This window comes from Meleagris gallopavo, chromosome 3 (assembly GCF_905368555.1).
Source record: "Meleagris gallopavo chromosome 3, MGAL_WU_HG_1.1, whole genome shotgun sequence".
Lineage (NCBI taxonomy): Eukaryota > Metazoa > Chordata > Aves > Galliformes > Phasianidae > Meleagris > Meleagris gallopavo.
Window position 1 is genome coordinate 1986312 of NC_139406.1, and position 14225 is coordinate 2000536.

The 14225-nt window shown below is 34.6% G+C and overlaps 1 protein-coding gene across 1 annotated transcript in view; it reads right to left on the bottom strand.

Annotated features, from left to right (window-relative positions):
* The window catches only part of CNTNAP2 (contactin associated protein 2), a 791915-nt gene extending 778192 nt beyond the window's left edge, over nt 1-13723 (bottom strand). Inside the window, exon 1 of the mRNA XM_010708239.3 lies at nt 13337-13723. Within this exon, the coding sequence (XP_010706541.1) occupies nt 13337-13430 (94 nt within the window). The 5' untranslated portion in view covers nt 13431-13723. The remainder of the gene's footprint in view (nt 1-13336) is intronic.
* Nucleotides 13724-14225: the final 502 nt, after the last annotated feature.

The following is a 14225-nucleotide window of genomic DNA, read 5'->3' on the forward strand; positions in this document are numbered from 1 at the left end:
CTTGGAGCCCCAGCACAGGAATGACATGGAGTTGTTGGAGCACATTCAGAGAAGGGCCATGAAGATGATCACAGGACCAGAGCACTTCTCCTATGAAGAAAGTTTGAGGGTACTGGGCTTGTTAACCTTGGGAGAGAGGTGGCTCCAAACAGACATAATTGAGGCCTTCCAGTACTTGAAGAAAGCTTACAAGCAGGAGGGAGACTGACTTTGTAAACAGTCTTATAAGTAATAAGACAAAGGCGAATGGCTTTAAATTAAAATGAAAAAAGAAATTTAGGTTAGATGTTAGGAACAAATTCTTTTCTATGGTGAGGCACAGAAAGATGTTACCAAGAGAAACTGCAGATGCGTCTTTCCTGGAGGCATTCAAAGCCAAGCTGAATGGGGCTCTGAGGGGCCTGATCTAGTGGTTGGCAACCTGATCCACAGCATGGGAATTGAAACTAGACGATCTTTATGGTCCCTGCCATCCCTAGCTATTTTGATTCTATGATTCTTCTCCTTTCCAATAAAAAATAATTTAAGGCAAACAGGAACTCTTACTTTTATTCGGGTTGATACAACAGAACTAAATGTAAGATTTTGTTTTTCAATTTTTTTCTTGTTTTTTTTTTTTTTTAATCATTGATAATGAGTTGTGGGCTATGTTCTCAGATAAGTGCTGAGGACAGTATGTAGAAAGTATTAGTAGATCTTGCCATCATGAATTCTGCTGACTAGTACCCCATGAGAGCAGTGGAGCTAATGTCACAGTACATAACATATGAATAAGGACGGCAAAACCTGAATCCCTTTTGCATTACAATACAAAGTGGATTATGAGTGGAACAGCTATGAACTATAGCTCATATGACTGGAGCTAGGTGATACCAAAACATTGTTCTGACCAACAATGAATAAGCACTGGTCTGCTTCTGGAATAGACAGACATTTCTTTGCAGAATAAAATTGTATTTAAAAATATCTGGGATCATTCTTCAGTAAGAATAATACAGGGTGTCATTTTCCTTTCCAAGTGCCACTGACCCACTTGAAGTCCAAATTCAGATAGAGGGAAAAAAAGAAAACATGCAAAAGAAAGAACAATAGAGTGAATTACCAAGGGTGATAATAAAAAAAGATCTTCATACTCAACTTTTGGCATGTTAACCACTCTCTATTTTACTGAAGTGAGAGCAGCAGGTTGCCTAATTAAATCTGCTGCTTAACAGTGTCACTTAAAAATGAAAATGATGGAATTCACGGATTAAATTGATAATTTAACATCTTCCTTCCACACCCTCTAACTTTATTAGATAAAAGTAATCATATTTTCGATCAAAAAAGTAGGCCAGCAAAAGAAAGCCAGTTTCCGTGAGGCACTCAAGAAAGCAAATATTTGGTTGGTAGTTACTGAATCAGTTTCCTTTGATGCAGTTTTTTAAAGGAGAAGAATAAAGGAGTTATATATTTTAAGACTCTGTTTTGTTTGGATGTATTTTAAAGTGGCCAGTGGCAGGCTTTGTCAATGTATTCCACTGTGAAATAAAAGCAAGCCTTTATATTTTGCTAATATGCATTGTGCTTTTAATATACTACTTTAAAAAGAACTGTAGTTTACTGTCTATACAAGTCTACTCATGACAGTCTTAGCACTGATGTCAAAAACTTGTCATCATTTCCATCCCAGTTTGATTACCATTTACTAAAAGAAAAGGTCTATTCATGAAAATTCTATTCATGAAGGGACCACAGTCCAGTGCCTTCATGCTCTTCTTATCATTTTCTATAATTTACATATCTGAATTTCAGTCAAATATGGTAGATATATGTGAAACTCTCAGCCTGCACAACGAAGTTTTCTGAAGATAAACAGAATGAAATGTACAGAACTTAAGTGTCAGTAGCAAAACTATGTTATCTGTTTATTTACACAAGATAAATAGAATGTAACATTGTGATCAAAGTCAATTCTAAAATAGAAGGTGACTGATACACTTGGGGTACTAAAATATTTCAAAATATTTGCAATATATCCTATTGTAAAGTCCCAAGCAATGTCATTCATTGCATTGGTATGGTTAAATATTGAAAGTTCAGATTGTCTAGAAAGAGCTTAGGGTACCTTATGCCTTTCAACTGTGAAAGAACACTGCCTTAGATCTTACCACTACCATTCCTAAAACTATTGCCAGGATGCTGCATCTTCACATAGCTTTTTTGTAACTCCAAAGTCACCAAATATGTTTTGCTTAGAGAAAATATATTCTAGGTTTATTTTCTTTGTCTTATACTAAGTAGATTCCAAGACAGAAGACCTTGTTTCCCACATGCCAGACTGACTCTTAAAAGTGCTTAAATTTAACATTATCAAGTGTACACTATGGACAGAATTACCTTTGATCTGAAGGTTTGGCAGTGTAGCATTATGAGCCAGGAGACCAGACTCAGTGGAAGAACTTGCAAGATACCAGCATTCCCCCATGAACATCTGCATTTGTAACACAGGGAAAGAATATATACTCTATTCATTCAGTTAACATAGAGTCTTTAAAAATATAATAAATATCAAACTACATTCCAAATTCATTGCTAGGTGAGAAATGTGTCACATTGCTTTTATTCATTTTCTGATTTCCATTTTGCCTAATTACATCTTAAGAAACTTATTAAATAATTTGTCCCTGCCTGAGCAATTTCCCCTGCCACAGATGGAATCACACAGACAGCCTCAAGAATTAGCTAAACTTAGACAGAATTCCTTTAAGATACGGCCCTCTATTCAAAAGGAACCTCAAGGCAACTTCATTATATACTACCAACAAAATATGTCAGATCCCTCAGATAATGTTATTGTCTATATGTGCATATACATGGGAAAAAAAAATCTCATTTCAGAAAGTTTACTTCAAATAGAGTAGTTTATTTTTTTTAATTGGATGCAGCTATTCCTATTCTATCACAAACAATTATTTGAAAATATTTTATCACATAATAATATACATATATTTTAATCAAATGATAAATTTATATTATAAAATAGGGTCATTATCATCAACAATATAGCTAACAGACACTTCTATACTCATATTATTATTCAATTATAATATCTGAATAGTCACTTATATTATATTGATTCTAGTATGTGTTTATGTATATAGTTGCCTCATTTCAACAAAGAATTTAATAAAATCTCTATAATTATAAAAAAATCAGGAATATTTAGATGACTTCAGGGACTTATTATTCAGTTTTATTTAAACACATTTTTAGATGTTTATTTGAATACATATGGCCTACTGATTGTGGCCTTGAGTGTGGTTCTTGTTAGTCTTGTAGATCTTTCTCCAAATACATATATTTTCTGCATGTGTTTCAAATATTAATGATATATTTTGGTTCTTCTTTGATAGTGATATAAATCCAGTAGAATGAGTATTAGCTAGACCTCTTCAGAATTTAAGACTTCTGATTTTTTAAGAATAATTTGAAAATCGTTAAATATATGCTTGGAGATTTGAGGAGCTGGCTGATGGCTGGGGAAAAGAAATAGCCACTCCAATCTTCAGAGAAGTGCAAGAAAGAAGACTGAGGAAATTACAGGCTGGTCAGCCTCACTTCAGTCACTGGAAAGATGCTAACTAATGTTGTAAATCATTTCGAGGTACAGAGCACAAGGAAGTCATGAGAAGTAGTCAGCATGGCTGACTCGTCATACCAACTTGGCAAACTTAAATGATGAAGTGACTGGCCTGGTAGATAAGAACAGAACATATTGACTATGTAGACTTCAGTAAACATTCATTGTCTGTCATATAAATAGCCATGGGCTGGATGGTCAGTCCAACAAGTGAACTGAAAACTGGCTACAGAGTCTGGCCAAGAGTGTGATCCAGTCCTATTTGATATCTTTGTTGATGGACTGCATAATAGAGCAAAATGCACTCTCAGCAAGTTTGGTGATGACACAAAACAGCAGGTGTGGTTGAGGGTTATTTCAGGGGGTTGTGCCACCATCCAGAAGGAACTCAACAGGCAAGAGAAATGGGCCCACAGAAACCTGTCTGGCTATGGGCTCAAAATGAAACACAGGAGGTGCTATCTGACTGTCAGGCAACATTTTTTTATTCTGAAGGTGACTGGAACAGGCTGTCAAGGGAGGTGGTGAAGTCTCTGTGTTCAGAGATAATTAAAAAGCTTTCTGGATACGGACCTGAGATACCTGCTGTAAGTGGCCCTACTTGAGTACAGGTTGAAGCAAATGGCCTCCAGAGCTCATTTCTGACCTCAACCATTCTGTGTTTTGATTCTATAAATCAGAGTCTAAGAAATACAGGACAAATAAAATCAAAAGGATACCAGGCTTAATTTATCTATAAACAGAAATCATAACAATAATCATAGAGAAAAGAAACAAAATAACAACAACAAAAAAAGAAAACAACCACCAAGTTTTTTGAAAGAAAAAAAAAGAAAAATGATAAAAAGTGAGAGAGGCAATAAGAAATAAAAGGATCCCTACCAAAATACGACTACACTCAAGTGGCTAAATTGTTAGTTGTAGGAAACACCAAAAGCATACAGTGTTAGGAAAAGAAACAATACTTCATAGCCACATCACAGAGTGACAACAAATTGATTTCCATTCCAATAGCAACTGAGGAAGATGTTAAATAGCAGCTAACAAGGACAGACAGTTTTAAACCAGCAGGACAACTTGTAACAGAGAAGGCTTCTGAGCACTGCTACTGCTGATTTTCAGTCATCCTGGAAAAGGTGAAGATGTTTCAGAAGATTGAAAGAAAGCATGTATTGTCAATAATGAAGAAGATGAATTGTGTAATTATAGGTTGTATCAACTGGCATTGAATAAGAATTCAAAGGAAATAAATATAGTTTAGTAGAAATCAACATTTATAGAAAAAAGATCTTTTTGAATCACTTTAATATTTTGAAGGGATTTTTTTTTTTTCTGATGACAAATTTAGAAGACATCAAATGTACATGTATAAGCATCTGTGTCTATTCCCACGTGTATTGTAAGAGTATGCATTTTTAACTCTTAAGGTGCTTGAATGGCAGTGTACATAATTTTAACAAACATTGCTAATTCTTATGAATGTGACATGCAAAATATCTCAGAGAAACTACAGCAAAGGATATGAGTGTTTTCTAGTGAGAAGCATTGGAATTCTATTTTTCAGCCCTTCACTGTTAAATATCTTTATTATTGACCTGCAGTAAAATACACACTCTTTGAAGCTAAGGATGACTTTAAGTTTTCATGTGTCTCAAGCTTTTGGCATGTAGGTCAGTTGGTGTAAGGAAACGTTACATATTTCAGTGAGGTCATGAATATAATCATGAAGGTAGAATAGTTTCAGAGAGATTCAATGCTGGAATGAAATGGAGCAAAAGTTTCACATGTAAAGCAGGTGAAACAAAAAAACCCACATAATTGTAGCTGAGATCAGCTATTCTTATTGTCCTTTTAAGCTACGAGTATGCAGGTTTGGGATCATGATTCTCTCATGGCATTCTTTTGAAGCAGACTTTCCCATATGTACAATACACAACACTGACTGAAAGTTTGAAAGGATGTATATTCTTTTTGTTTGTATAATTACGAATAAATATTAATAAAAGTATTCCTTATAATGATATTCTAATAACTGTTTTTTGGGAAGAAAAAAAAAAGATATCTTAATGCCACTCATAATGCCTGATTATCTGATTCAACATGCTAGGTTTAGGGCAGAGCAATTAAGCAGTGAAGGAATTTCAATTGAATTATTACTTGTGTACCCAGCTTTCAAATACGGATGAATTAATCAGGAATCAATGAAGACAATCTCTCCTAGCTTCAAGTTCAGCAAATTACTTGATGTGGTGATGAATCAATAAAAATATTACTGAACATAGAGTCACTCTCTTCGGGTGAGAAGGGTAGAGCAAGGGCAGAGAATAAAATGATTAACAAAATAAGAAAGGAGTTATGTGATCAATGGCAAAGAGATTACAGAGCACAAGCAAAAGTTTGTGGAGGTATTTGTTTTCAGAAGAAGACTGAAACTCAATTGGATACCATCCCATGCTTACAGGCAGCTCACCTATCATTTCTAACATCCTGGCCATACTGAGTAAGAAGCAGGTAAGACATTCATCATACAACTGAGATTGTCGGGTAGCATAACATTTCTTGATGTATAACTGAAGGAAAGCATTAGTGTACACCTTTCTGAACCCTGGAAGCATGTAGCCAGCAGAGACTGCACCCTGCAGAATATGCTTCTGACTCAATTTCTCAAGAAATAAATTTGTCTTCTAATTCACTGTAACTGCTGTTGTCTGGCAGGACTACTCCCTCTCACTCTATCCATCAGTGTAAAGAAATTATTTTACTTTCACTGTTTGAGATGCAACTACTCTTTTTCATGATTTAAAACAGTCATTTTTTAGAGAAATGATTAGTATTAATTGTTGATTCTGCTTTCTAATAATTGATTTTTCTTAATTTTCATTTTTCTTCATCTTTTTAAATATATTTGATCTTTTATCTGCATACAGGTAAAAGAAAAGAATTTTTACAAGCCCTCATTATATCTCAGAGACAATTAGGGCAGAGTCTAGTGTTTGAAACCTTGATTAGAGGGGTGTAAATTAGTATTTGGACCCTTACAGTCTACTTATTTTAGGTCCAGCTACTCATCTGCTATATCTCTTCCCTCTAAATTCCGGGTTTGATTGTCACCATGGTAAATATCAGTGTAAGTATATAAGACTATTGAGCAAAGGCAATTCAAAGATTCATCATAATTTAATTGATAAAAAAAGGACATTGCTACACCTTTAGACTTGAAGTAAAAATGTTTATAGACAGGTAAAATGTAACATGTATACAAGTTGACATCCATGAGCAGAGATTACAAAATATTCAGTAACATAGCAGTTTTACAAAATCAAACAAAATGTTATGTTAATATTATATTTAGACAGATATAATATTTCTACAATAAAATAATACTTCCCCTTTAAAATGAGTGTTCAAATATTCTAAATAAGCAAATAATAGATGTTCATCCTAATATACCACATTTATTTGTGGCATGGGAAATAATTTGGCTAAATATGTATAGACACTCTATGGCATCTAGAAAGTAATTTTAGCTGCTATTTTTTTTTTTATTTATTTTAAGTTTTAACCTAACCTGAGCTTTTAGTGATATAAATGCAAAGCAAGTAACGAAGATTCTAGCTATGTTGAATGGATCTTACTTTATTATTTATTTATTTTAAACACACACACAAACACAAAATACTGATGAATATTAACATCAAATTTAAATAAGTATTTCAGTCCCTCAGCAAGCTTAGCATGATTACCTAAGTTAAATGTCCGAATGAACAAACTTCATAGGGGATTGTAAACCCAAATATCAATCAAATTTTGGAGAAGAAGGAGACAATAGTCAAAGTCAGTATACTTTTTTGCTCTGACTTATCAATTCTTTGGGCTTATGGAACAAATATGATTATTTGCTACTACAACAGCAACATGCTGAAAAGGCCTCAGCTTTGTAAAGATAACTGTAAAATTGCAGAACTGTCAAAATATGAATGTGCACAAGATTTTTCTAAATATCAATCATGGTCTTGAGAATACCTTTCAATCTATGATAAATTCATATCTTGAGAAAATGACTCAAAAGTATCGTTTACTGATTACTAGGATTTCCAACTCCTATCACGTTTAGAGAATCAACGTGTTCTGTAATTAGCTGGTGGCCTCAGAATAGTTACCGACATAATGCCAAAAAGTAGCTGAACAAAGTAAGTGTGATAAAAGTAAAATCCATACTGGTTCAGAGAAAAATCTTTTAAACATTTCTAATGTATTATGGACTGAATGGTGAACTTTTCATTGACAGAAGTCATAACCACTCATTTCTTAAAATCAGTGGCACAGTTTCTGTTTACTTCAGTGAGAAAACAGTGAAGATGAAAAACTGCATTATTTGTTCCAAAGATGAAATTATGGAAAGAATAAATTCTGGAAATCGTGTCCTGATCAAATTACCTTTTTCCAAGTATTGCTATAGTTTTCTAAAATTTTGAAGATTTACAAAAGTAAAAATTTACTGAGAGTTTCACCTGATGGAGGAGACTGTTGTTTCTTCTCCATCATTCTCTATGTGAAGTGACTGAAATCATGCAGAAACTTGCAACTCTGTGTACTTTCATAAGACTTAGCATGCTTAACATTTAGGAAATACAGGCATGGGCAGTGACATACCTCAAGATTTAACCAGTTATCTTTTGCATTATCTGTTGGTCAAGTTGCTGAGGTGAACCAACTTCTGCATATATATTTATTAAAAAGTAGGAAAAAAGCTATAGTTTGTGCATAGCTCTTAATTATGTTAAGATTCTTACAAGGCATTAAATATTGTTATAATTAATCAACATTGGCTATGACATCTGCTGCTTTATAGCATTTAAAGATCCTAGTTGCAATAACTAAAGAACTCTTACAGGAAGATCTATGGCATATCACAGCTCCATAGTGAGGTGAGTTATCCAAGTAGTTCTACAGCTTATAATATCTGATTAATGTGTAATAAGTAAAGAATATATTATCACAACTGCATGAAGTAAAAATTTTCAAATGTGATAAAATTTCTTTTGTAAAAATATGATGGTGAATCAGAAAATATTTCTTATTTCCCTGTATAAGAAAAAGCCATTTTTCAGAGAGACAAGTTTTCTGTTCCTGGTCTTTAACTACGCTTACAAACTTTCTTTCTGACCAGACCACTTACTAAAGTACTTTTTGTATCCTGGTCCATATTAATGCATCTGAGTTAAAAAAAAAAAAAAAAAAAAATTAAGACTACAAGCAGAGCCAAAAAACCCAAGCAAGGAACAGCTTTTAATACATTACTTCAATGACATTTATAATTGATTCAGTGCTCAAAGGATGGATCAAACTTTGAATCTGACTTTCTGTATATAGATGAATGTGTGCAATCAGGCTGTGTGCAGTGTTGCACAGATGTAAACTGAGAACTCTTTGAAAGTTTGGCTTTTCACCCCAGTGTTGGTCCTAGCTGCTGTCGCTGATTTGGAGATGACAACAGAATATTTATGAATATTTTATTTACATACAAAATTCTAGTAAAAGTATATTCATTTTAAAAGTCACCCTAAACACTGTAACTCAGTTCCACGTCACTTAATAAGTAATAAACACAATCTCATTTCCCTTTTGATTGTTTGCTTTATTATATATTACATCAACACTACTATGAAATAATAACTCATGAAAATTTTAATCTAGTTTGTAACTAAAATGTTCTAAAAGTGAGCACATCATTAATGTTAAGAAACGGTATGGTCTTAGAATAAACTTAAGCTCTCAGTTGAAAGCTCAGTTTATTTGTATTTTAAGACCCAGGGATACAAAAGATGATTAAACCTTTAACCTAAAGAAAAATGTTTTTGTGCATTTGAAACTAGTCTGTGGGATCCTTGATGTAATATCCCCAGGAAAGGACCTAAAGTAAAACGTCTTATTCAGATATAACAAAAACTCAGCTGGAATTCACTAGATTTCACATTATTTCACATAATGACTTAAAAATTATCTAGAAAAAAAAACTATACCTAAATATTTGGCCCCTACCCACACTTTCTCCATTCATTTGAACATCATGAACTGCAACTAATTCTAAATATTTCAGGATTTCTAAACCACTGTTCCAGTGCTATACACTGGTCTTCCAGAAGGGACGTCACATCACAATGAGTACTTCTCCTAATTACCCAATCAATTACTAAATAAGGAAAATCTGAGTGACACGAATTCAAAGCTAAAATATGCATATTTTTGCTTTTCCACGAATCTTAATGATTCAATATACTTGTCCATCATTCAATTTCTACATCAATTACTGTTAGGTGATGTTGAACTCCAATACTGATTTGGGACCTACTGCAAATGCACTGAAGTATCAGAACTGTACGTAAGTTTTAGTTGTTCTGTGTTGATTAGTTCTACATTGAACATAAACAGACGCACGCACACATACACACACACACACACACACAAGGAAAACAAAACAAAAGAAACAACCAAAAAACTTAGCTGTGAAAGAAATATTTTTTTATATTTTCATAGGTAGTGAGGGAATCCAGTGTTGAATCTCTTTGACATGTTCTTTAAGAATAGAAGGGTACAAGTGGAAGTCAGTCTACCCATTGCCTTACTGTTATCCTTTCTGGTTTAAACCATATAAAAGTCTACAAAATTTATTTTCAGTACTCCTTTTTATCTTGTGATGACCTCTCCTGGTTGAGCTGTTCATTATCCTTGGTTTCAGAAGTCATGAGATTCCTCTATGCTTATTCCAAAAACAAGCAAGAACAAAAAAGCAGAAATTATTGCTGAAGCATGAAAATCGTAACAATGAAATCTAAAGTAAGATTCTTTAAATAAAGTATGTGTGATATTGTAATGTATGTCGATTGGACTTAAAAATGGACTTCCAACATTCACTTTGTCTTAAAAAACTAAATGATATGCAGAGCTTACAAAATTTTCACATTCTCAGCCAAGAGAGAAAAGTAGTCAGAGACATCATTTTAACAACAGTTATAGACTTGCTGACATTGTAAATTCGAGAAAAATTTGAGATGCATATGTCAAATTCTATTCTTTCTGAAAACCAGCATTTTCTCTGTCAGCACAAATAGACTGTAAGAAAATCACGAGCTATAAGTCATATCTAGAGATTAGTATTTCATTTATACCTTGAAACTTATATATGTTCTCATATACACTGTAAATAATGAACTTCCTTTGCTAAATTACTACAAACTCAAAAAAATAAATTGCAATACAAGAAATAAGCTGTACGGCAGTTACATTATACACTATTTTTAAGTCTTTCAGAAGAATTATCAATATGATGTTCAAAATCAACTGGAAACAAAAGAATAAACAAACAAACAGAAGATATAATACAAAAAAAAAAACACCTTTGAGCATTGCTTAAGCAAGGAAAAAATAATAATAAAAGAAAGCAGTAATTCATGATCAATTTCATGCAAGTCACAAACAGCAGAAGAATATGCAGTATAGTAATCAGTTTGTGTATCAAAGTGTGCAACAGAATAACCAGTTAAGTGGTGCACCAAAACACTGTGACATAGCACATTAGTTCCTACTGTAGTACCACTACCCTAGCATTGCTGTATCTTTAAAAAAAAAAAAAAAAATTCCAAGTATTTGCATTCTCTTTTCTGAAATGTTGAGGTTGACATTTACTTCAAGATATGTTTGTGTTTCCATTAAAGAAATCTAGTTCCATTTCTCTTTCAGGAGTCAGAAATTAATGCTATAGACTACATAAGGAGGGTATTGTATGAGCTTTGGAAGATGAATTAATATGAAGGACTCTCTGAACATCTGCCAAAAATATCTTAAACATGGAAATGTATATATGTACATTTTAATTAGCATTATATATATATATATTAAATATTATTAATTGATTTTTTTTTGTTTCAGTAATGTAGCTATTAATATTAAATTCTCAGCTACTTTCTTTGAAATGTTAATGTTTTTGTTGGATAATCAGATAACCTCCTGTAGGTCATTTTCAAATTAAACTACAGTAATTAGCTACTGGATGATATAAATAGACACAAAAATAAGTAATATCAAAATCCTGTTATAGGAAAACAGTATGGAGAAAATCAGTGACCAGGCCATTTTTGACAAGTTAAATCATATTTTTGTGTGTATGTGTGCAATCCCATTATGCAGACCTTCTTCACATTGTGAAGAAATAATATACAGAAGAAAAATTAGATAGCTATCAAGACTAAGCAGTAAACCTTAGGGATAATAAATATTTCCCAAAGTGAAGGTAAAAAAAAAAAAGAAAAAAAAAAAAAAAAAGAACATCCCCATAGTATCTCAGACCAAGAAACAATGCAGGCAGTGCTGTACATTTTCTGTTAAAATGTAAGTAATTACTTAAGTACAGGAAATTCTGGAGCAATAACCGTGTTTTATTTTTTTAATATATACCAGACAATAACAGATAAGAACATACTGAGAAAGTAGCAGTGCTACTAATTATTACATTTCTCCCATCCGCCCCCCTCGAAAACAAATAAATTAAATGATCCTGCAAAGGGATGTATATGCCTTATACCTATGCAGTATACGTTACATTCTCAGGCAGTTCCCTAATTGAACAGTAGAATCAGCCTACATTCACACGTACACAATCCCTACACATCCATCTGTAACATTTCAGTACATTTCTTTCCTCTATAAACAGTGAAGGAAGTAAAGAGTGTTGTCTGTTTTTGATGAATCTACAAAAATGTAATACTTCAGTATGTATCTCAAAAATACTTGGCAAATGATGAACGTTTTACCTGTTTTGAAGAAAAACAAACAAACAAACAAACAAACAAATAAACTAAAAACACTGACATCTACCTGCAAATATCTTGCTGGAAACTACACATCAATGCAGTGTTAAAGGGTTTATCTAATACACATTGAAATCAAAGAATCCACTGATATTTTTCATACCGATAGCAGAATTGGGTCCTGTTCAGATGTTTTGCATCCTGCCAGTCTAAAGTTCAGCATTTCAGCAAACATTAGAACATTTTTCTTCTACTTCTGCCTCCCTAGGAGGGCAGTTTCTCTCTCCTCTAAAATATCTCTCCTCATATTATTATGGAAAGCAAAACGGCATTCACGAAAAAAGTGGCCCAGGCTCAGCTCCTTCTCATCTACTTAACATCATTCTTTCCTCTTCAAATGAGATAAATCCTCTCTCACTGGCCCTTAATAAAACACTAGTTATGGAAACTGCTCACGTCTCCTCTTTTCCCTCACAAAACTGTGGAAATGAATTACTTCCAAATGCAAATTACATACCTTCTGAAGAAGGTGGGAAAACAAATAAACAAACAAAACAAAACAAACAACAACAAAAGCAAACAAGCAAAAACAGCCCCAAACTTTGAACAGATTACATTCAATTCTTTTTCCCCTCTGACTTCATTGCAGAATGAAGACTGTATCACAGAGCAGCTCTTTCAACATTCCACACAAGCTACCATTAAAATCATTAAAAGGAAGGTCTAATGTGACCACTGAGAACAGTATCAAACCATGGTGTTGCACATACACAGGCAAATACACAGAAAATCAAACACAAGATTCACAATCAGAGATAAAATAAACAACCTCCCAGAACTGTGAGAATTCCCCCCTGCCTTATTGAGGAGATGAAATTTTGAATGCTTCTTAGAGAAGAGTACTTACGAGCAGGCAGAGAAGTCCTGGCTCTGCAACTGAAGCTGCTGAAAATCCAGAGGAAGACAGCTGCCCTGCAGCCAGCGCGGGCAACCACAACCATCTTTCACTTCCTGGCTCCCTGTGCTCCAAATGCCAGACGTAGAATACCTGCTTTTCTCCACTTTAGATCCTCTCTTTGCTTCTCTTTCTCAGAGGAGGTGGCGAGTAAGTAAAAGAGGCAGGGCTTTACCTTGGGGTAGAAGCCAAATCCCGTCTCTGTTTGCTTTCAGTGTTTGCAGCAGAGGGAGAAGGTCGCAGTACTTGTCTTCCTCTTGTTTCTCTGTGTTTGTGTGTGTATGTGTGCCTTCTCTGATGAAGGGGGTGGGGGGTGGAGAGGGAAGCCACGAATATCGTAGAAGAGAAAATGCAATTTCTGAATAGCTCCGGGAAGATGCGGGGGGTGGGGGGGAAAGGGGGGGGGGGGAAGGGAGATGGAGAGGAAGGGAAAGGAGAGAGAATTACGGAGCTGGTGGCGCTGCTGGTGCTGATGCTGCTGTTGATGCTGCTGCTGCAGCTGAGCCCTTCTTCCTGTGCAGAGCTGTGCTGCCGAGAGAAGATCCCTGCTCAGATATATGTACAAGATGTGCATGCACAGGCAGCCGGGGAGCCAAACACACAGACGCAGGAACAGGGAAAGGGAGAGGAAGAGAGAGGAAGGAAAGGCACTCCCGCAGCAGCGAAGCAGGCCAAAAGCCTCTATCCTCACGTATTCACCATCTTCTATCAGGAGGAAACGTGACCGCCAGCCGCAGCAGCCTCCACCCGCCAGCCCGAAAACAGATCCGAAGGGAAAATCCTCTCCCTAGCGCTGCCCTCCCTTTTTTTTCTGCTTCCTTCTGCTCCTCCCTCTTCCTCT